The sequence below is a fragment of the Zootoca vivipara genome, chromosome 1 (assembly GCF_963506605.1).
Source record: "Zootoca vivipara chromosome 1, rZooViv1.1, whole genome shotgun sequence".
Classification (NCBI taxonomy): Eukaryota; Metazoa; Chordata; class Lepidosauria; order Squamata; family Lacertidae; genus Zootoca; species Zootoca vivipara.
In genome coordinates, this window is record NC_083276.1 from 77,913,062 (window position 1) to 77,934,024 (window position 20,963).

At 40.5% G+C, this 20,963-nt stretch overlaps 1 protein-coding gene across 1 annotated transcript in view; it reads right to left on the bottom strand.

The window, feature by feature from the left end:
• LOC118076093 (sodium/hydrogen exchanger 10-like) overlaps positions 1 to 20,963 on the bottom strand; it is a gene marked incomplete at its 3' end in the record, with an annotated part of 54,879 nt that continues 33,916 nt past the window's right edge. The window contains exons 15-25 of the mRNA XM_060279533.1: positions 18,572 to 18,767; positions 17,311 to 17,499; positions 16,686 to 16,835; positions 15,775 to 15,826; positions 15,359 to 15,507; positions 14,767 to 14,892; positions 12,711 to 12,809; positions 5,991 to 6,167; positions 4,203 to 4,340; positions 1,695 to 1,880; positions 1 to 60 (exon numbers count right to left, since the gene is read on the bottom strand). Coding sequence (XP_060135516.1) covers positions 1 to 60; positions 1,695 to 1,880; positions 4,203 to 4,340; positions 5,991 to 6,167; positions 12,711 to 12,809; positions 14,767 to 14,892; positions 15,359 to 15,507; positions 15,775 to 15,826; positions 16,686 to 16,835; positions 17,311 to 17,499; positions 18,572 to 18,767 — 1,522 coding nt within the window. The remainder of the gene's footprint in view (positions 61 to 1,694; positions 1,881 to 4,202; positions 4,341 to 5,990; positions 6,168 to 12,710; positions 12,810 to 14,766; positions 14,893 to 15,358; positions 15,508 to 15,774; positions 15,827 to 16,685; positions 16,836 to 17,310; positions 17,500 to 18,571; positions 18,768 to 20,963) is intronic.

Below are 20,963 nucleotides of genomic sequence, written 5' to 3' on the forward strand. Positions count from 1 at the left end.
TGCTCCTTGCTCTAAAGTTCGTATAACCAGCAGTTTTGTTGATGTTGCAGTGCCTTGTACCTAGAATATTGCCATAGTAACCGTTATTTTTGAAGTTAATTCATCTGAGGTTAATAAAGAGATGGAATAACACCTCATCCACACAGCAGCCTGTCTTCATAGCTTCTACATAAAAGTTAAATTAAACTGAGCACAATAATGGCTCAGTAAAATTTTAACTAGCTGGCTCTGCTACACGTTGTTGTGGCTTAGTCTGTTAAATGGGCCCTCAGATTCCCCCTTCAAACTCCCCTGTAGGCCCCACTGTGGTTTAGTTTGTTATAGACACGGTGTCGCTGTTGTCTAAACCACTGAGCCTCTTGGGCTTGCCGATCGGAAGGTCGGCAGTTCAAATCTCCACAACAGGGTGATCTCCCGTTGCTCGGTCCCAACTGCTGCCAACCAAGCAGTTCAAAAGCATGCCAAAAAGTGCAAGTAGATAAATAGGTACTGCTCCGGCGGGAAGGTAAACAGCATTTCCGTGCGCTGCTCTGGTTTTGCCAGAAGCGGTTGAGTCATGCTGGCCACATGACCCGGAAAAACTCTCTGCGGACAAACACTGGCTCCCTCGGCCAGTAAAGCGAGATGAGCGCCGCAACCCCAGAGTCGTTCATGACTGGACTTAACTGCCAGGGGTTCTAATCTTTACCTTTACCTTATATTTTAGAAAATCACATAAAACATTATGCCCCAATTTAACTATGTTTACAACAGCATGCAGTTTTGCATGCAGATTCAAACCCTAAAACACACTACCAAGTAGCTGTGACTACTATCAAGTGGCAGGAAGCACATTTCTATGTACCAGATACAGCTAAGGATGTAGATGCAGAAACCTGCTTACCTGCATGCATGGTCCTACCTGTGTCACAGCAAATACAGTATATTTCCATGTATTAATTAGAGGACCTCATGTATAAGAGCTTTTTCGAGGGAAGTTAATGTTGCAATGAGGGGCAATCCATGGATTGTGGTTTTACATGTGTTGTGAACATCCATTTAAAGGTATCCATGATAAGAAGTAATAACAGTGACACAAGTTCCTTATCCAAGTTGTTCCTTATCCAAGTTCCTTATCCAAGTTCTGAATTGGTGTGTGTGTTTGTGTTTATTTATTTCATTCTGTACAAGCCAACAACTGTCCCGATGCAACACTAAAATAGAACAGCTCTGGTGACCATTTCGTTTTGTTTAAAAAATACTTGGAAACACCAATGACTACTCTTTTCTTCTTTCCCCTCTTTCTAGTGCTGAAGATATACTATGAATTAGTAAAGGTAAAGGGGCCCCTGCCCATCAGGTCCAGTCGTGTCCGACTCTGGGGTTGCGGCGCTCATCTTGCTCTATAGGCCGAGGGAGCCGGCGTTTGTCTGCAGACAGCTTCCGGGTCATGTGGCCAGCATGACAAAGCTGCTTCTTGCAAACCAGAGCAGCACACGGAAACGCCGTTTACCTTCCCGCCAGAGCAGTCCCTATTTATCTACTTGCACTTTGATGTGCTTTCGAACTGCTAGGTGGGCAGGAGCTGGGACCGAGCAACGGGAGCTCATCCCGTTGCAGGGATTTGAACCGCTGACCTTCTGATCAGCAAGCCCTAGACTCTGTGGTTTAACCCACAGTGCCACTATGAATTAGTTAGAGGGCAAAATCCTTACCTGATGGCAGGTTTTAGGTAAAAGAAATGGCGCGTAGTAACGCTGCCCTAGTTGACAATCTAGAACAGTTCCATGTACAAGAATGACCTCATCCATACGCCCATCATAAATGTCACATTTGGTGTGGTTTGGTACATCCAGCAAATAAATATTAGAAAGTTGCACACACATCTTGTAATTCCAGTCCTACAATGAAAAGTCATGTGATACAGTTTCTGCAATTGTTTATAGAAGTCAAAATATGATATGAGTATAGTGGCTTAAACTTTAAATAGCTCAAAGAAAATCAGTCTAGAATTGGCAAGTATATTTACATTTTATTTATTGGTGCTGTTAGGCTTTCTGTTTTATACTGTTGCATATGACAATATAAGACTTGGTAAATGAAGGTATGTGTACTTACCTTCATTATTTCCTTGGCCTGTTTGCTAAGGAAGTAAATTATGTAAAAGATTGCCCAGCATAAGCAGTTAGTTTTCAAGTTAATAGTTTTGAATGTATTCTACTTAGTTATCCCCTCATTATGTTTTTATTAAAAAGGTAAAGGTAAAGGACCCCTGACAGTTAAGTCCAGTCGCAGGTGACTCTGGGGTTGCGGCGCTCATCTCGCTTTACAGGCCGAGGGAGTGGGCGTTTGTCTGCAGTCAGTTTTTCCGGGCCATGTGGCCAGCGCAGGGCACAGAAACGCTGTTTACCTTCCCGCCAGAGTGATACCTATTTATCTACTTGCACTTTTTGGCATGCTTTCGAACTGCTAGGTTGGCAGGAGCTGGGAACAAGCAACGGGAGCTCACCCTGTCCTGGGGATTCGAACCACTGACCTTCTGATTGGCAAGCCCAAGAGGCTCAGTGGTTTAGACCAATTTTACTAACAAAGTTTAAAATGGAAGTTTTACAAAAAAAAATCCACTCAGACAATCTAAAATGACGAGCAAACAAATCTACACAACCTTGATTACACCATTTCAGCTGTAACAACAATTTAGATAGTTAGAATCATAGAATCATAGAGTTGGAAGAGACCACAAGGGCCATCCAGTCCAACCCCCTGCCAAGCAGGAAACACCATCAAAGCATTCTTGACATATGCCTGTCAAGCCTCTGCTTAAAGACCTCCAAGGAAGGAGACTCCACCACACCACACTCCTTGGTAGCAAATTCCACTGCCAAACAGCTCTTACTGTCAGGAAGTTCTTCCTAATGTTTAGGCGGAATCTTCTTTCTTGAAGTTTGAATCCATTGCTCCGTGTCCGCTTCTCTGGAGCAGCAGAAAACAATCTTTCTCCCTCCTCCATATGACATCCTTTCATATATTTGAACATGGCTATCATATCACCCCTTAACCTTCTCTTCTCCAGGCTAAACATACCCAGCTCCCTAAGCCGTTATCTACTATGTGTAAACAACCTTGGTGTGCCATCATATCAACCCAATTATTTAATCCAAGACAATTTTTTTCACATATTCCATTTTACTTTCCCTTTACTGTATGTCAGTTTTAGACATTTTATGCCAGTCAACATTTCAGTTCAAACTCCATAGTTGATAGAAGTTATGCTTTTTTCTAGTATTAAGCTGTACAATTTCAACAACCATAAGCAAGTGATGAATTAATTAAAGTCTAGTCATGGTCTAACTCCTCTAGATAATCCAGGATATAATAGAACTGGAGAGACAATAGGTTCAAATCCCCATTCAGTCATGAAGCTCACTGAGGGTGACCTTTGGCCAGTACTGTATCTCCGCCCAACCTATTTCAGAGTTGTGGAAATAAAAATGATGCTGGATCCAAGTGAGCAACATGTTCCAATGAAGACTGGGAGTGGACTTTCTCCTCTAGGCTCCACCCCCTTGCAGAAAACTTCAGCACCTTTAGAAGGTGAACACTCCTCTATTCCACAGCACCTTAAGAGGGACACCCCTCTATCTATCCCACAGCCTCCCTCCTGGTGCACTCCTTACACTGCTGGTTTGATGATGTGCACTGTGAAGCTTTTGGTTCTTCAAGTTCAGGGAAGCTTCCTCTCGAGAGTCTGGGGTCTGGCCCTATAGGTCTTAGTGGTCCAGAAGCTTCCTCTGGGGCTTCTGTCCAACAGCATCAATTCTCTCTATTTTCAGCTCTGAGCCCTGACCTGAACTGGCTTTTCTTCTGGTGTCCACCTTCTACACCAGGCAGGGGCAAACCCGGCCCTCCAGATGTTTTGGGACTCCAACTCCCATCATCCCTGACCACTGGTCCTGTTAGCTAGGGATAATGGGAGTTGTAGTCCCAAAACATCTGGAGGGCCGAGTTTGCCTGTGTCTGTCCCCAAAATTCACCCTCACTAGGGCTTTGCCTGATTTTAATGGGAGGAGCCACTCACTGCAAAATTGGTAAAATACTGACCATTTAAATATGCCTAATTGCCTTACATAAATTTAAGTTGTAAATTTCTATACGGTTTTTGTCTATGACTGCAGACAACACAGATGTAATCATATTACACATGCAAGAACACATGTGCCTACCTGGTTAGGAAGGTTTTCCTTGAAAGTTTTGAGAGCAATATCAAGAGCAAGTTTCAGCCATATTTTATATTCTAGGGAGGGGGGTTCCAAAAACTTATCAAAAGCTTCTAGCAAATCATCTATAGAGATAAAACATGTCTGAAAAAATAAAGCAAGAAAATGAGAAATGATAACCTTTAATCAAGGCAACAGTGTTTGGAAATAGAGGAAATTTCCAAACATTTTGAGTGCTACATTCTAAGAAAGAATTAAAGTGAAGATAAATTCTTCACAATTAAAATTATTGTTATGTTTTATTTAAATTATATATTCCCAGGGGGAAAGAGACATTTCTGTATTCAAATTAAGTTGCTTAAGAATTATTGCACGAGAGAAAAGTTGCTGCTTTAAACCATTCCCTTCTGGGGCCAATTTGAACATTATAGCAATGGGGCAATTGCTTCTGCTGTCAGGATTCCTCTCGGTAGTTGGGATCCAAAAGCTTACTTCAGGCTTATAAAAAAAGTTAGGCATGCCCAGTGAGGATATTGCTACGTCTCCTCAATTTCAAAAGCAATTTGCCTCCTAGAATAGAGGAAACCCAAACACCTCTTTGATGAATGGAGGTACCTGTGTGATTCTTTGGATCCCAGCAGCAATAACCTCTGGATCCAGCTGCACTGGGGCATTTTGTGACTATCAAGATGGTGGGTGGCTTGCAGGCTGGTGTTATAGTAGATTGAATCACTGCTGCTGTCGCTGCAGTGCTGCCACCACTGAAAGTAAGGTCCTGGGTCACTATCGCTATTCCCCACAGCATAATTTCCAATGTTTCCAATCCTTTCCTTCTTTCTATTAACTGTACATGGTTACATTACTTATGCTTATGCTCCAAATCTTTCATTTCTGCTAAAAAGAAAAATACATTGCCTGGTAATTTCTCCTCCTATGTACAATACACTTTGCTTTTGCAGATGCTTTTAATGGCTGCTTTCATACAGCTCCGTTACTTCACTAGGCACCTCTTCTGATTAAATGCAGGATTCTCAGGTTGATTGCTGCAATTTTCAAGATCTCCCACTCTTGTATACAGTTCTAATTTGGCTCGGTTCAAAGTTTTTATTATTTTAAGCCTAAATTCAAAATTGCATTAGCTGCTTTTGCTGTTGTGTCCATTTCTCCACCTTTCATGTCAGTAGGAATAACCAAGGTGGCACCCTCCAAATGTACCTTAATTCCCATCATTCCTTTAACTCTGCTAATTATCACCATGTGGAGAAAGTGGGAAGAGATGTTTCTCTCTCTCTTGTATTACTAGGGGGTCATCCAATTAAGTGGCATGTTGGAAGATTCACGACAGAAAATAGGAAGTGCTACTTCGCAAAGCACATAGAAAAATTAATGGAATTTGCTAAAAGATGTAATGATGGCAATCAATTTGCACATGGAGAATAAGGTTGTCACTGTCAGCTAGTCTTGAAGTCCATTAGTAGCCCCAGAGTCAGATGCAATACACCTTTCAGTAGTAGTTGCTGGAAATCAAGAGCATGAAAGTACTATTATCCTCATGTCCTCCTAGTGGGCTTCCCATAGTCTTCTGGTTGGCCACAGTGAGAAGTGAATGCTGGTTATGTTCTCATGTTGTAAGATGAAATTTGTAAGAATTCCCAAATTCAAAATTGGATTGAAATGTAAAAAAATAGGTTTCACTAATGCACAGAATTTCACTTCAGCTCTAGTTTAAATCTATTACCAATTATTAAGCAAAATGAATTTCATGTAACATATTGGAAAGCAGAATTCTCCAACCTGCACAGCAGTTTCACAAGTAACTCCATATTCCATTTCTTGCTTAGTCAGGCAGTTGAGTTCTCCTATTATAGCCCCAGCAACCATGTAGTCTGTATAGGAAGTGATTGGAAGACGTGCACAGATTTCTTTAAAAGCTTCTTTACCAACTCCATAACGAGGAATGGAACCAGAAAGCTAGTAAACAATTTTTAAAGGAAGGAAAACATTATTTAATATCAGACAGAAAAAATCTGCTGTAAAACGACTTCTGCATACCCAATGGGATTTCCCTGCTCTCACCCCATGCTGTACCCAGATCTGCTCCAGAGGGTGTGGGGGACGCTAGAACAGAGTTGAGAGGTGAAGGGGATGGAGAGGATGATGTTACATCGCACAAGGGGAAATTCTTATGCTGATGGGAAGATTGCCTTAACGCTACCTGAATTCCACCCCTTGTTCCAGTAATAACTTTCAAAATCTACACTTGCTACAATTTCAGAAAAGTACAATACTAAGATTGCAATTCTATACATGTTAATGCAGAGGTAAGTCATATTGTGTTCAAAAGGAACTCATTGAAGTTTACTTAAAAATAATAAATACATCATCATTTCTCTTCTCACACAAATGCAACTACAAGTAAATGCTGACCATGTCAAGATTCACATTTCTTGCACCGTTTAAACAAATATGTAGATACATTTGTAACACCAGCTAGCCATCTCTGAAACATGTCCTACTTGCTATCAAATGGTGGCTTTCATACTTTTGGCTAAATTCTTTAGCTCTTTCTTATGAAGTTAGATCGTATTTGCCTTATGCAACTCATTACATAGTATTGTCCAATTGGATATCTTGTGCTTAACAGAAGGGACATGACCCTCCTGCTCCAATTCCAAAATTAGGTTATGCTAGAGCCTTAAGACCATCATTGTGATGTATCTCTGGACTGCAGAAAGTGGGAAGATTTGAGCAGAGTCAACCATTTGTCACATTGCAAGTCTTCATCAACAGCAGTGATATCTGTACCTCATAGAGAGTAGGGGTGCTGCCAAAGACTTAAAAAATAGGTAAAGTGAAGCCCAACATGGCTGCCCACTATGAATCAGAGGGGGAGGTGTGACCATTTGGGAGACTTCTGGGTTAGCTGACAGAAAATGTTTGCATTTCCCCTCGTTTCCAGTTCTATTTTAAAAATATGTTGATTTTCTGTGCATACATGTGCAAATGCACCAAAGTCCTCCAAGTTCTTTGTGCACTGGCCTCCCACACAAAATTTGAAATGGGCACTGTGAACAGATATGGGCATACCTAATTTCCTGACTTTTCTACTGTTTCCCAACCTCTACACCCCATAATTTCAGTGCAGTAATTCAGCTCTGCACTTAGGAGATGTTCTGGCTAGGGTGTCTGTCCTTTTTTTTACTTTGGTCCCTCAGAGATGGAGTTGCACCCTTTAATTCTTGTATTGCCCCAAACCAAATCAGAGGCCTTGCACAGCTCTAGCAGATACTCTACTGTCCTGAAAAGGCATGTCTGTCTCTTGTGCACAACTACTGCTAGCAGATTGGAGTGCTCTCTACTGTTTCCAAGCACTACAACCTGTTAAGCAATGATGTATAAAAAAGAGAATACCTCCTTCAGCACCACAGCTGATGGCACTTTTACCACTACTACTGACAATTTCCCTATGGGGTCTGGCAGGCTTGGGATAAGCATATAGTTCACATATAGCTGAATTTCGTAACTCTTGTCTCGCTGATCTTATTTTATAAAGTTACTACCTATGGTACTTGGAATTCCTGAGCATTTAGCAGGCTATAGGTCTAAATAAAAGTACTATCCATTTCAGTATCTAGTAATTCGTGTTTTAAATTATGAACCATTATGATGCAACACAAGATCTGAAGAATGTATTTCATGTAATACAGGAATGAACATCATTTTCAGAGACCATACAAATGATTTAAAACAGATGTGAAATTCTCTCTATGCAGACAATTATAGGCACTGGTGATGACATTAGATACATATGACTAATCACGCTTAATGCTTGCTGTTGCCAATTTGCCTTATTAGCACAAGCAATTTGGGCACAGGATGACATTACTTTAATTAATGTAAGCAGCTTGTTCATTTATTGAGTAGGGTACATTTGTAGAAAGGTTACTTTATCCACAAATTAATCATAACCTTCTTTATTATTATAAATTCAGAAAAGCTGAGGAGGAAAAAGACTTCTCCAGGCAAAGCAAAAAATTAGGTGATGAAAGTCTAAAAGTAATTTACTGTTATTTTACTACCACCCCCCCCCCCCCCGCTGAGGTGAACTAAGGTATTTTGTCCTTTTTATCTGAAAGCTGTATATGAGGGGGAGACAAAATTGCTATCATTACTTAAGCCAAGACATTATGACAATTAGGAGGAGAGGAAAGCGAAAAAGAAAATCCTGTGAAGATTTAATATAAGTTGTGTGTGCACACGTGTTTCACCATTTCATGCAATAAACATATGTTGATCACTGTGGTATAGTTAAATTAGCATACAAAGACGAGGGAACTATTCTGATCATTGTTTAGCCACAATAAAAGATACTTTGAAATATAACAGGATATTAAGCTCCATATTGACTCTTCTGCTGTTTATATGCCAAAATAGTTTTTGATTTTTTTGAAAAATTATATTCACTAAGAGTGAGATCCAACGTCGTGCAAGTGGACAGTCACTCATGCCAAGGACCCACTCTCTTCTCACTTTCCCTGTGTGCTCCCAAAATCTGCTTCAGAGAACTGTGGGACACTCTGGTACAGATTTTTGGGATGACCAGGAGTGGGGAGGGCAAGTAGAGAAACTGGGAAGTGCCATTGTGCAAGCAGGCAGACATCACTGGATGTTTCCAAAAATACATGAAGTTTGGAATTGGAAAAATATTAACTCTACACTCTTTCCCAATCTGAACATAGATTTTAATGCAGCTTCAGTATTCTGGGGATTTAAAGTTTTTAAAAATCTTATTCAAAGCTATTTCTATTCCTATATGACTGATTTTTTTAACAGGAGCAACAGGAAGGGACAGCTGAGAAGGCCACTAGGTAAAAGGTTGAATTACAACATGAAGTATCTGTTCAAGCTCAGAAGAGGCCAGAGGCATCTGTGAAGCTTGTAGGGGCTGGGATGGGCAGCAATATAAGACATACCATGAGAATTGGGGCAAAAACTGGAGAAAAAGGGGTGATCAGGCAAAAATGCTATTGGGCTCGTCTCTAAATTCATACAGCTGTTGTAAGGACACCTCTATACTGGAAATAAGGATGCAATCCTATGGCTGCTCAGAGCTCATTGCAGAGCATCAGGACAACGGAAAAGACCTTGTTCATTGTGTCCAGTCGCCAAACTTCAGTTAGCAGAGGGACCCAGAGCAGGATTTGATGTTCAATGAAGTGCATGAGAAGGCACATAACGTATGGGGGGAAATGGTTTCCTCAAAGAAACAAAAACGTAAATGAATTTTAAATAATTCAGGTAGGTGATAAAAGCATGGATCACTGTCGCCAGTTAATGGGTTCATCTACATCGGAGTTTAGATTTGAAGCTGTTTGTGTTTTTATTTATTTTATTTTTTGCAATGGCCAAAAGCCAACCATCTCATCCAAGTATCTGTCCACGTTTCCCCCCTGCTAAATTTGGATTTTCCCAATCTGCAGATAACCTGGTACGGGAATAAAATCCAAAATAAAATTGCATTATTCAACTGTGGATGTATTGAACCACATTGTATGAATGGGCTTTTTTTACATCTGTGATGGTGACATTTTGCTTAGTGCCATCTGTTGCCACATCCATTACTTTCATTTTGTTTCCATCACTCCAAAGGAAATGATGGAGTCTGCCTTTTTCCACCAGTTTGTGGTATTGTTGTTTTATAAACAGCGCTTTTGCAGAGAAACATTTTTGCACAACAGCTGCATTTAAATTACCGTAAAATAAAATTTGTCCTTGCCAGTATAGGAGGTGGAAAAGGAAAAAGAGAGGAAAGAAGGGCCTTTCATGCGACTACAAATTGCCATGCCAAGAAAGAATGCAACATTCATGACTGTCTAGTTTAGAGAAATGGAGAGCAAGAGGTGACAAGTTAGAGGTTTATAAATTATGAATGGCATGGATAAAGTGGAAATATATTTTAAAACGTTTTTAAAAAATGGTCCAGTAGCAGCTTAGAGACCAACTAAGTTTGTTCTTGGTATAAGTTTTCATGTGCGCATGCATGCACATGAAAGCTCATACCAGGAGCAAACTTAGTTGGTCTCTAAGGTGCTAGTGGACATTTTTTTTAAAATAAAATAAAATAAAATATATTTCTACTGTGTCAGACCAACACGGCTACCTACCTGAATCTAGAACCAGGGATAAAGTGAATAGAGGAAAGTTTTTCTCCCTCTTTCCTAACACGAGAACTTGTGGATATACAATGAAGCTGAATGTTGCAAGACTCGGGACAGATAAAAGAAAGTACTTTTTCATGCAGTACATAGCTAAACTATGGAACTCACTCCCATAGGCAGCAGAGATAACCACCCAACTGGTTGGCTTTAAAAAAGAATTAGACAAATTCATAGAGGACAGGGCTACTGATGGATACTACCGTGTTTCCCCCTTTTTAAGACACCGTCTTATTACTTTTTTCTCAAAAAACCACAGGGTGGCTTATTTTTGGTGGGATGTCTTACTGGTATTTTTATTACGAGTCTGAGGGAAGGGAGGTGTGTGCGTCCCTGGTGCAGCCCTCTCTCCCCGGCCCTGGGATGTTTGCGAAGGGCTGCTCTCTCTCTCCTCCAAGGTGGGGACTCACTTAATAGCAATCTGCTACACTGGAGCTTCTTAAATCTAAACCAGTATAATGGAATCTATCTGTGTGATACAGTCCTAGCAGTAGCCTATACATAAAGCAAGTAAGGATCTCTACCAGCCAGCTGCCCAAGACTTAAGTTCCAACAGTCTGAAGTTCCAACAATGTAGCACTTTGTAGTGGTATCACTGATAGCAAAGAAGCTACCTGCTGAGAACAAAGAAGCCAGCTAAGCAGCAATTAAGATTGCTGACTTGGTAAATGGTAGCAATTGAGAAGCAATTGAGCCAGCGAGGTGAGGAAGCACGTGTTGTTAGGACCGGCAGTTTAACTTTTGTGTAGAGCAGCGTTTAGCTGCTCCGTTTAGCAGCTCGCAAACAGCGAAGGAAAAAGTCCTTAATAAATAAATAAAAGTCCCCAAGGCAAGGACTGCGATCCAGACTACTTACAAATCCTTAAAGGGGCAGCTCCACAGACAACCAAGCAGCATAAGGTAGAAAGAAAACTGCAGCAGGCTTTTTAAAAGCCTGCTTTATGCCTTCGGTAAAAGCAAGGAGACAACAATCAGACACGGGAGATTCCCGTTAAGAGGAAATCAACGTGCATTGAATGGAAGGGAATTTAGGGAAAGGTGGGGGGAAGCGAGAGGTGGGCTGTGTGTGTGTGTGTGTGTGTATGTGTGTGTGTGTGTGTGTGAAAGAGAGAGAGAGAGAGAGAGAGAGAGAGAGAGAGAGAGAGAGAGAGAGAGAGAGACGCACGGGGGGGGGAGAGAGACAGACGCGCGCACAGAGGTCTCTCCCTAAAAGGGAAAACAGCCTTTGCATTCTTCAATCGCCCCTCTTTTCTTCCTCGTGCCTTCATCTCCTCCCCACCCCACTTTTCTCCCCTTCACCAAGTAGAGCTTACGAAGCTTGGCTAAAAAAAATATTTTTGGATCCTTTTATTTAAAAAAATGCTCTCAGAAACGGGGAAGGGAAATCACGAGGCTTCGGCAGCCAGCAGCTATGGCTGTTCGGTGCATTTTTACAAGCTTTTAAAGGAAATACGTGTCTGTGGAGCGACAGCAAAATGGGGAGAGATTTTTAAGGGGGGGAGTTGGGTGGCGGGAGGGGGGTTATTGCTAGTGGGTGAAGGGTCTATCAGTATGTCTTATTTTCGGGGTATGACTTGTATCGCGCAATTGCTTAGAAATCCTGCTATGGCTTATATTATGCCTACGTATTAAAAAAGGGGAAAGACGGTAGTCACGGTGAGCCATGGTGGCTATGCTCTGCCTTCACAGCTGGCGGCAGCAATGTTTCTGTACACCAGTTTTCTGATTTGGGACTGTGATAGTCCAAAAGGACTCCTAAGAATTGGGACTTTTTGCACATAGCCAACAAGAGAAATAATGTCTGAGGAGCACCTGGAGGGCAAGGGACATTCACAGCATCAAATAAATGTACAGGAGCATTTACCTGGCCCTTCCTCCATTTCCCTGTTGGTGACAGCAAAGATATAAAGCTTTATATTTGGGCAATAGGTGAAAGGAAAATCTTACTCAAATGAACGTAGCAACTTGAATATTTCAACCTGTGCGGAATTTCGCTCATGAGGCAAAACTGGATGTGGACAATTGATTTTCCCACATAATCCATTTACAGGATTATAGGTTGGGGGTGATAGTGACAAAAAGGTACTATTTATGTTACAGCTGGCTAAGCAGATGAAAAAATAACAGTCATGACCATATATATCCCTATAAAAAGTTAAAGTCAAGAAAAGTGTGCTAAAGACTTGCAGTAAAAAGTTATAAATTATATTTAGTATAATTTTCTCCACCATTGTGATGTCCCTATTTTCTTGCCAGTTATTTATCCTCCTCAGGTATTTTGTCTATAACTATCATTTACCTTTATCATTCCTGATACAATTAAATGGACTCCTTGTGGTAATTCACCTTCCTCAAATATCATATCTCCATAATCATAATAAAGAATTTTTGCTTTTCTCTGAAAATAGCAAATAAATGAACATGGTATAGAAAGTATTACAGAGTATAAGACACACAATACAGTCATACCTTGGATTACAGATGCTTCGGGTTGCACATTTTCAGGTTGCGCACCGCGCCAAACCCGGAAGTGCTGGAACGGGTTACTTCCGGGTTTCAGTGCTCGCGCAGAAGCACTCAATTGTACTTTGCGTGTGCGCAGAAGCACCGAATCGCGATCCGCACGCACGCAGACACAGCACTGCAGGTTGCAAATGCTGCGGGTTGCAAATGCTGCAGGTTACGAACGTGCCTCCCGCATGGATCACGTTTGCAATCCGAGCATCCACTGTACATTATTAAGTATGCATACAAAATGAGGGGACATAAATATTTTAGGATATCTTAAGATATTTCTGAAAGCTTACTTTGGGAAGACAGCGAAGGAGTACTATTTACAGCAACATTTCATAATAAGAAGACTGCAGTGTAAGATGTTTTATAGATATATGGGAGAAAGATAATGGGCAGATAATATCTGAAGAATCAGCAAATATACATTCAATTTACTTTTAAAAAAAATAAATAAATGAATGGAATACTGATTGGATATCTATTATATGTTAATATAAAAGGTTTAAAAGTATTTTGACTATGTAACATAAAGGTGAGATATGTAAGAGAGACAGTTTAAATGTGCATGGTAGTTTTATGGTGTGTCTCAAAATACATAACTTGTAAATGTCATTAATAGTAGTCATTCATTGTGTTTTCCAATCTATAGGAAACTGATCAAAAGTTTGCAAATCCACAACAAAGATGTTTTGAGAAAAGGAAACATAACACTTGAGAGAGACAACAGTATCTGGTTTGTGGCAGTGAAAAATTAACCAACATTTGGGTTCTGAAAGTTAGACATCTTGAAATCCTATTCAACATTATTCATTAAAATGTCAAATAACAAATAGATAATGGAAAGACAAAGCCTATAAAATGTTCACATTGATTAAAGGTTAAATAGAAATACTGACATATTTATATAAGTGAAAAACTCAGGGACAAATTAGACAGTATACACAAATATGCATAAATAAATTCTAACCATTTTTAAAAGAAGAAAAAATCCCCAGAAGGTTGTCATTTTCATAAGATGATACATGGAAGAAGGGTGTCATGTAACCCATTCAAAAACCACCCCTCGATAACAGCTCCCCTTATCCCAGGTCAGGGTTCCAAACGCATAGTCAAACATAGGGAGTAAATAAGAAAATCACATGTTCATGAGAGATGGGTGGGGACAGGAGCACCCAGCACACTGGTCAGGGTAAGAGATTCCAATGGGAAAAATAGAAAAAGTGGTCATCTCATATGGTGATATTCTATCTTTGTAAGGCCAAAGTATCACAGGAAGTGAAAAGGAAGAAAAGCTGTTTTTTTGTTAAAGCAGCAACCGTTTTCAGAAGATGGGAGGTGAGGTGGTAGAAAGCAATGAATAGGGGTGGTTTTGGAAATAAATGTTGGTTGACACACATAATGATGCATTACATTGAGAACCCGTCAGAGATAAGGAAATGCTTTCAGAAATATTATAAACAGCTATACAAGAAAGATAGAGAACAACACGACAAAATTGAGCAATTCCTGAATAAGTACGGAATGCAAAAGATTCCAACAGATAAGAGATCCCTACTCAATTACAAAGTGACAAATGGACAAATGAAAAATATTACACATCAAAATCAAGGAGTAGTAATTGTGCAATAAGAGTAATAAGATTCTGAGATCACAGATAATATTCAGATGACAAATTCAATGCACAGATGCAAGGCTGGCTGGCCAGTCGGCCAGGTAGCTCCTAATGAGCGGAGCAGGATCTAAATCTCCCATGGAATGAAGGCTCTACATTCTTGGGGCCTTGTATAAATAAGACACAGACTACTTTTAAACATAGAAATATGTTTTACGACAATGCTTACCTGAATGTATTCTACCTGTTTTCTGTCATTCTGTAGCCAAATGACATTACGCAGAAGTTCTTGTGCAGTAGGAGGTGCAATTGTAGATGGAAGTGCTGCAAGCTGTTGTTTTTTAATTAGAATCATCTAAAGAAGAAGAGTAATATTACAATCTACAGAAAATAGTCCAGAAGGTAGAGATACTGTGGGAAATAATAATTGCAGCAAAAATAAAATGTCATGTGTTGCTAAGTAAGCAAAGGGTTAAGACACATGGAGTTCCCCCCTGTAAATTCCTAGAGAGGGCATTCCATGAGGTCACATCCTTTGCTTGCCCTGGCAAGAAAAGTAACAATGGGAAAATAATCCTTACTACCGGTACTTCCTCCCTGCTCAGAGCTCAGTCTTTTTTTCTTTGTCATGTAGCTGATGGGAAAGGATGCTAGTCCTGAGCCCTCCTGAGCACTGACTCATTTTGATCTCAACCGTGTATTTTGTAATGTACAAGTATATTCTACCTGACTTGTTTTTCACTAATCTACTAATGAAAGATATGGTGATACAGATGTAGTTAGGCACAGATATATACATAGGTGTGGATTTTAAAAATTACCTTATGTAGTTCACCACCTTCAGTTTTGTCAACAATTCCTCCCAAAATCATAAACTTTAGAGTTTCAGAAGCTATGTTTAGCACTGTTTGGACTGCTTGTTTGGTTTTCACGCCTGTGACAATCTCTGGATAATCACGCTGCATTAACCCTAAAACAAATTAAAATATTAGTTACTGTTTGCCACAATGATCCCTTTTGCTGTTTACTTATTCTGTAAGTAACCTCATTTCCAAAAAACTGCCTGTTTCCTGAATTCAAGAGGAGAAGGAGCAGTCTTAATAATAAATACAATATATTAGGACTTTAAATTTTCCTTAGAATTTTATAAGTTTTGGAAATTAGAATGAAATAAGTATAAATTATTTCTCAAGCACTACCCTGAACAATTTGTATGTATACCTCATTAAATTCCTACCTAACTCTTTCATAGCCTCTTGTTTGTTCGTTTCCAATATTCTGTTTACTTCCTGTAAAAAGGGAGAAAATACACCTTATGTTAAGCAGAAAACAAGTTTCCTTTAAAGGTAATTACATATCTATAGCCACTAATGAATAATTATACCAATTTTTAATAGTACATATGTCCTTATGCTCTCTGTACTTATTCTTGCCCACAACCTAAATGCTTAAAGCACTTAAAATAAAGAAAACTATAAAGCAGGTTCCAGCTAGAATACAAACCATGGTTTACAATACTTACCAGGCTATGATGGTTCATTTCAGTGGGATATGGGGGAGGGGAGAAATCTGTAGCATGATTCCCATTTCCTAACTACTAAGTGTTACATATGAACTGAGTTCCATTGGAGGGAGCCATTTTTTCTTTAACTTTGGAAAAGGGCATTTAAATGGAAGATTCATTTTTTTAGTTTTGAGCAGCTCCACATTATTTGGGGTTGTCCTCTCTACTATTTCAGAGGGCACCATCCTATGGTACTTAAAATTAATGTGGTTGCTTGACGGACACTAAGCTGTTTAGTTCAGGTTCAGTTCTCTTATCTTGATCTTGTTACATTCTTTTTTTAAAAGATTCTACTAGCCTCAACTACTTCTGTGTTCCCTCAACTTTTTACAAGTACAAAATAGCATGTAATCCCCTTGTGAAGAGTACTTCTCAAAATATATTATTGACTCTTTAAAGCAGGAAATGGGAACCTGCAGCTCTTCAGATATTGTTGCACTCCACCACCCCAGTCAGTATGGCCAATGGGTAGGTATGATGGAAGCTTTAGTCCATCTGGTTCCACAGGTTCCTCATCCCTGATCTAAGGAATGGTATCACATGTGATGTACTTTTCTGCTTAAAATGTGAAGTCATGTACTCACTTGATAAACTCTCTCATGGCCAGCAATCTGTCCAATTAAACAATTTGTATCTTCTTCACCTTGAACATATCCTTTGGCGATATCATACCGGAAAGTGAGCTGTTTATTTATTTGCTTGTCCAATAAATAAATAATTCTAGGTATCACAAGCTGAAATACATAATGTATTAAAATATACATATATCAGGTATTGCACAGTTAACGGCCATACTAGACAATTACAGCTTCGTCAACATTACCCAGCCAGGACCATAGGACGACAGTATATCTTCCACAAATTCAATAAGCTGCTTTTAAACAATGTCACAAAAGCTCAGCTACAACTCTTGCTAAGTGCCTGCTGCATTCTAGCGAAGCAGGATTCCTCTGGGAATTATTATATAATATTTATTTATAGCCTGCCTTTTTTCCTGACATGGACTCAAGGCAGCTTAGGAATTGAGTGAAGTCATTCACAGGAATTGAGGAAAAGCCCCTCCCAACGATGTCATTTTTTCTAGAAGTCCTGTCTGTCAACATAAGGTTCCCCCCCAAAAAAATACCCAATTCCTGAATCACAGAAGGAAATATAGTTTTCTACTAACAAAGCATAACACATTACTGAAAAAAAGATAAAAAAATTTACCTTAAAGAGCCGCAGAATTCTTAAAACACGAACAAACCGAAATATCCTGATAGTATTAAGCATTTGAAACTTAGTTCTGAGTTTTTTAAAGAAGTGACTAATCATGACATCCACAACTCCCACTACTATGATTATAAGATCAAACTGGTTCCAGTGGTAAAAGATGTAGGTCCTCCCCATTGCAAAAGCCTGTTTAAAACAAATATTTAATTGACATCAAACAGGAAAATACATTGTGTGTATTAAGCATTTTTATTCCATTCCTCAATTGACAGGGCTCCCAAAGCACCTTACATAATAAAAACAATGACTAGTAGTAAGAAGAGGAGCCTCAAAAGGTTCTGTATTGGGAACTGGTGCTTTTAACTGGTTCACAAGAGACATGGAATAAGTCGTGATGTGGGCAAATTTGCAATACCCCAAATTATTCAGCGTAATGAAACTCCCAGAGAACTTACAAGGGCTTCAAAAAAATCTCTCCAAACCAGGTGAATGGAAACCAATACCAGTACCAGTTACTGGTGAAAAGCAACAATGGGAGAGCCTAGTATCTTCAGGCCCTGCAGAAGTTCACAAGGTTGGCCACTGTGGGAAACAGGATGGTAGACTTCTGGTCTGACCTAGCACTGATGAGATTTTCACATTAATGAATGGTATTCACTGCCATAAGATTTTGAGATGGCCACAACCTTAGACCACCTTAAAAGGGGATTAAATAAATTCATGGAGAATAAGTCTACGATCAGTTGTAAGCTATGATTAACCTTTATGTACTTCTCTAAATTGCTGGAGGGGCAACAGCAGAGGAAAGTTATTCCTAAGATTTCAAACATAAAGCATAGACACAACACAATTCTATAAACCTAACCAAATAGAAATAACGGGGAGGGTGTGAGCTCCACTGATTGCAATAATGTTCACAGACAGCTTTGCACACAACTCTTGAGTGTATGGGAAAAGGGACTGTCAATATGGAGGTCTCCTCATACACAGACATCTCTGTGATCTTGCAGGAGGTGATCAAGAGAGGAGCGGGATCAACTCTCGGTCAACACAACTATAGTTGTTTCTTTTAAGTCATGGCAAGAATCAGAACATTAACTGAAGAAAAAGAATGAGCAGGGTGTAATATTTCCAAGAAACAAGAGTTTCAATTTCACACCGTTGGTCAAGTAAATTCTAATTCCATATTGTAAAAATGTAAGTCAATAATTAAAAATACAATTAATACAAATATTGCAATACTTTGAATAGTCAGTACCTTAAATAATGCTTCCAATATATACAAAGCCAGATAATAGTAGTTGCACGTTTTTAGTTCTTCAACAAATGTATCCGCATACTTTGGTATAAAGTGAAGAACGATAGGGACACAGTTCAAAAACGTCATCATGGTACTTATATATTCAAATTCGTCCAGAAATACCATATGGTGGCACATTCTTAAAAACTTGTTTCTGTGGAGGGAGAATAAAATTTTGACCTTTGATTAGTTACCAAACCATTTAGAAAATTCTGACCACTACATTATATTTACTTGTTCATACCATACATGGGTAATTAGACTATTTAAAAATAAATGATAAGACCCATAGACAGGCAGGAATCTCTAGTTGTTGATAGAGATGCTAAGGAGTCTTGTGAAGCTAAATGAGAAGAACGAAAAAGTGTGCAAGAGTCCTGCTCCTCTTCATCTCCTAAAACTGGGCACCCCTCCCCATTGGAAATGGGGGATTTCCCAACAGAACTATACATAATTCATAATTGTATGTTTGAGACACTCACTTACTTCCCAAAGAAGGGGGTACCCAGAGATATCAAAGGAAGAACAGTACAACACACTTGTATTCTTTTCTTTCTTGCCAACACTGACCTTGCTCCAAAGAAACGTGATGCTGGCAAGGCCAAAAGTAGAGATCTGCATCCAATCTTCTACCCATCACTGTCATCAATGTCTCCTCAGTCTCAGCCCCTTTTCCCAGACTAAAGACTTAGCTGAGAAATATACGAAGCAACATAATCACCATCTATTCGCAGCATTCGTAGATTTCAAAGCAGCCTTTGATTCCATCTTAAGAACTCGACTATGGGACAAACTCAGCAAGTCAACCATTGACCGTCGTCTGCTGTTGCTAATATCCAAACTGTACAACAATACACAACTTTGTGTAAGGTGCAACTGAGCAGGTCAACTTTCTAATTCAATCAGAACAACTAAGGGAGTTAAACAAGGGTGTATATTGGCCTCCTTTCTGTTTAATATCTACATAAACTCCCTACATCTACAAGGGGCAGATATACATGCCCCAAAATTAGCAGACAAAAGGCTGCCTATCCTACTTTATGCAGACAATGCTGCTATTCTGTCCCTGACACAGATGGGTCTTAAAATAGCTCTTAAGAATTTAACAGAATACTGCTGAGAGGAGCAATTATCAGTGAATTACCAGACTAAAGAGGAGGGAGTCAGTGGAGAATGCTGACAGCTCCAAGGCTCAAAACTGGGCCAGAACACTAGCCGGAAAGAAGACTCAATTGAGCTCTATACTGATCTCCACCTGCACACACAGGGATATGAACCACTGTCAAGATAAATCTAGACTCAGGGCTCCCAGCACTCAGCCACACCACCATCTCCTGAGCCTAACCTCCTGTGCCACTACGGCTGCATTCCTGCAACCTGAACTGTGCATCCAAAGGTATCCATCAGGGTTACAATATAAGCACCACCACCAGACTTTAGCACTCCCTTGCCTTATAAAATCCAAACTTCAGAGCTTGCTCTTCACTTTGAGTAATGTGCCTCTCTGCACAGCTGCCAAGTCTCCCGATTTTCGCGGGAAACCCTCGTTTTTAAATCTGTTTCCCGCTCTTCTCTCTTATGGCAAAATAACCCGTAATTCCCCCGTATTTCTAAGGCAGCAGCTCCTGCTGGCCAGGGAGGCTCCTCAGCTGCTAAAGGGTTAATAGGAGTCTGAGAACGACTGAGGGCGGAGCTTGCATGCCTTGTGCTGAGAAAATCGGGGCCTGGGCAATGCTTTGGGATTCTCTTAAGTGGATTCCTTCTTCTTCTTCTTCTTTTAAAAGTGCAGCGGCTTGAGCCGTGTTTGGGGCAGCGCCGCTTTCCGCGGCCTATCCCCATCCCCCAGGAAGTGTGCCGGGAGGCCTTCCCTGGGCGGGCCTGGGGGTTCCTTCTCGGCCTTCCCGCCCTCCGGCAGCGGCGTGGGGAAGTGGATCCCCTTTAAAAAAAAAAAGCTGTGTGTGGGGGTACGTGCGGGGGGGAGGGGCTCCTGGGAAGGAGAAGAAAGAGGAGCTGGCTGCACCCGTCTTTGTTCCTGCCGCCACCGCTGCAAGGCTGGCATGGATGCTCGGGCAGGCAGCCAAGCGCGATCTGGGCATCAGCTGGGCATCAGCCAGGAAAGGGGGGTGCAGTGCGATCGCTGGGGGGAGGAGGCTGTAGATCCAGCTGGGGAGTGGGGAGATGAAGTTCACCGCTGGAGGGTGGGGATCCCCATACAGCAGCAGCAGCTGGCAGGGCCAGGATGCCACAAGCATCTTTGTGCACATCGGGTTGGGGCTGGTTCGTGCACGGACCCAGCAACTGCCATGCTGGGCTGCAGAGTCCTTGGGAAGCAAGGACTTAGATGGCATGG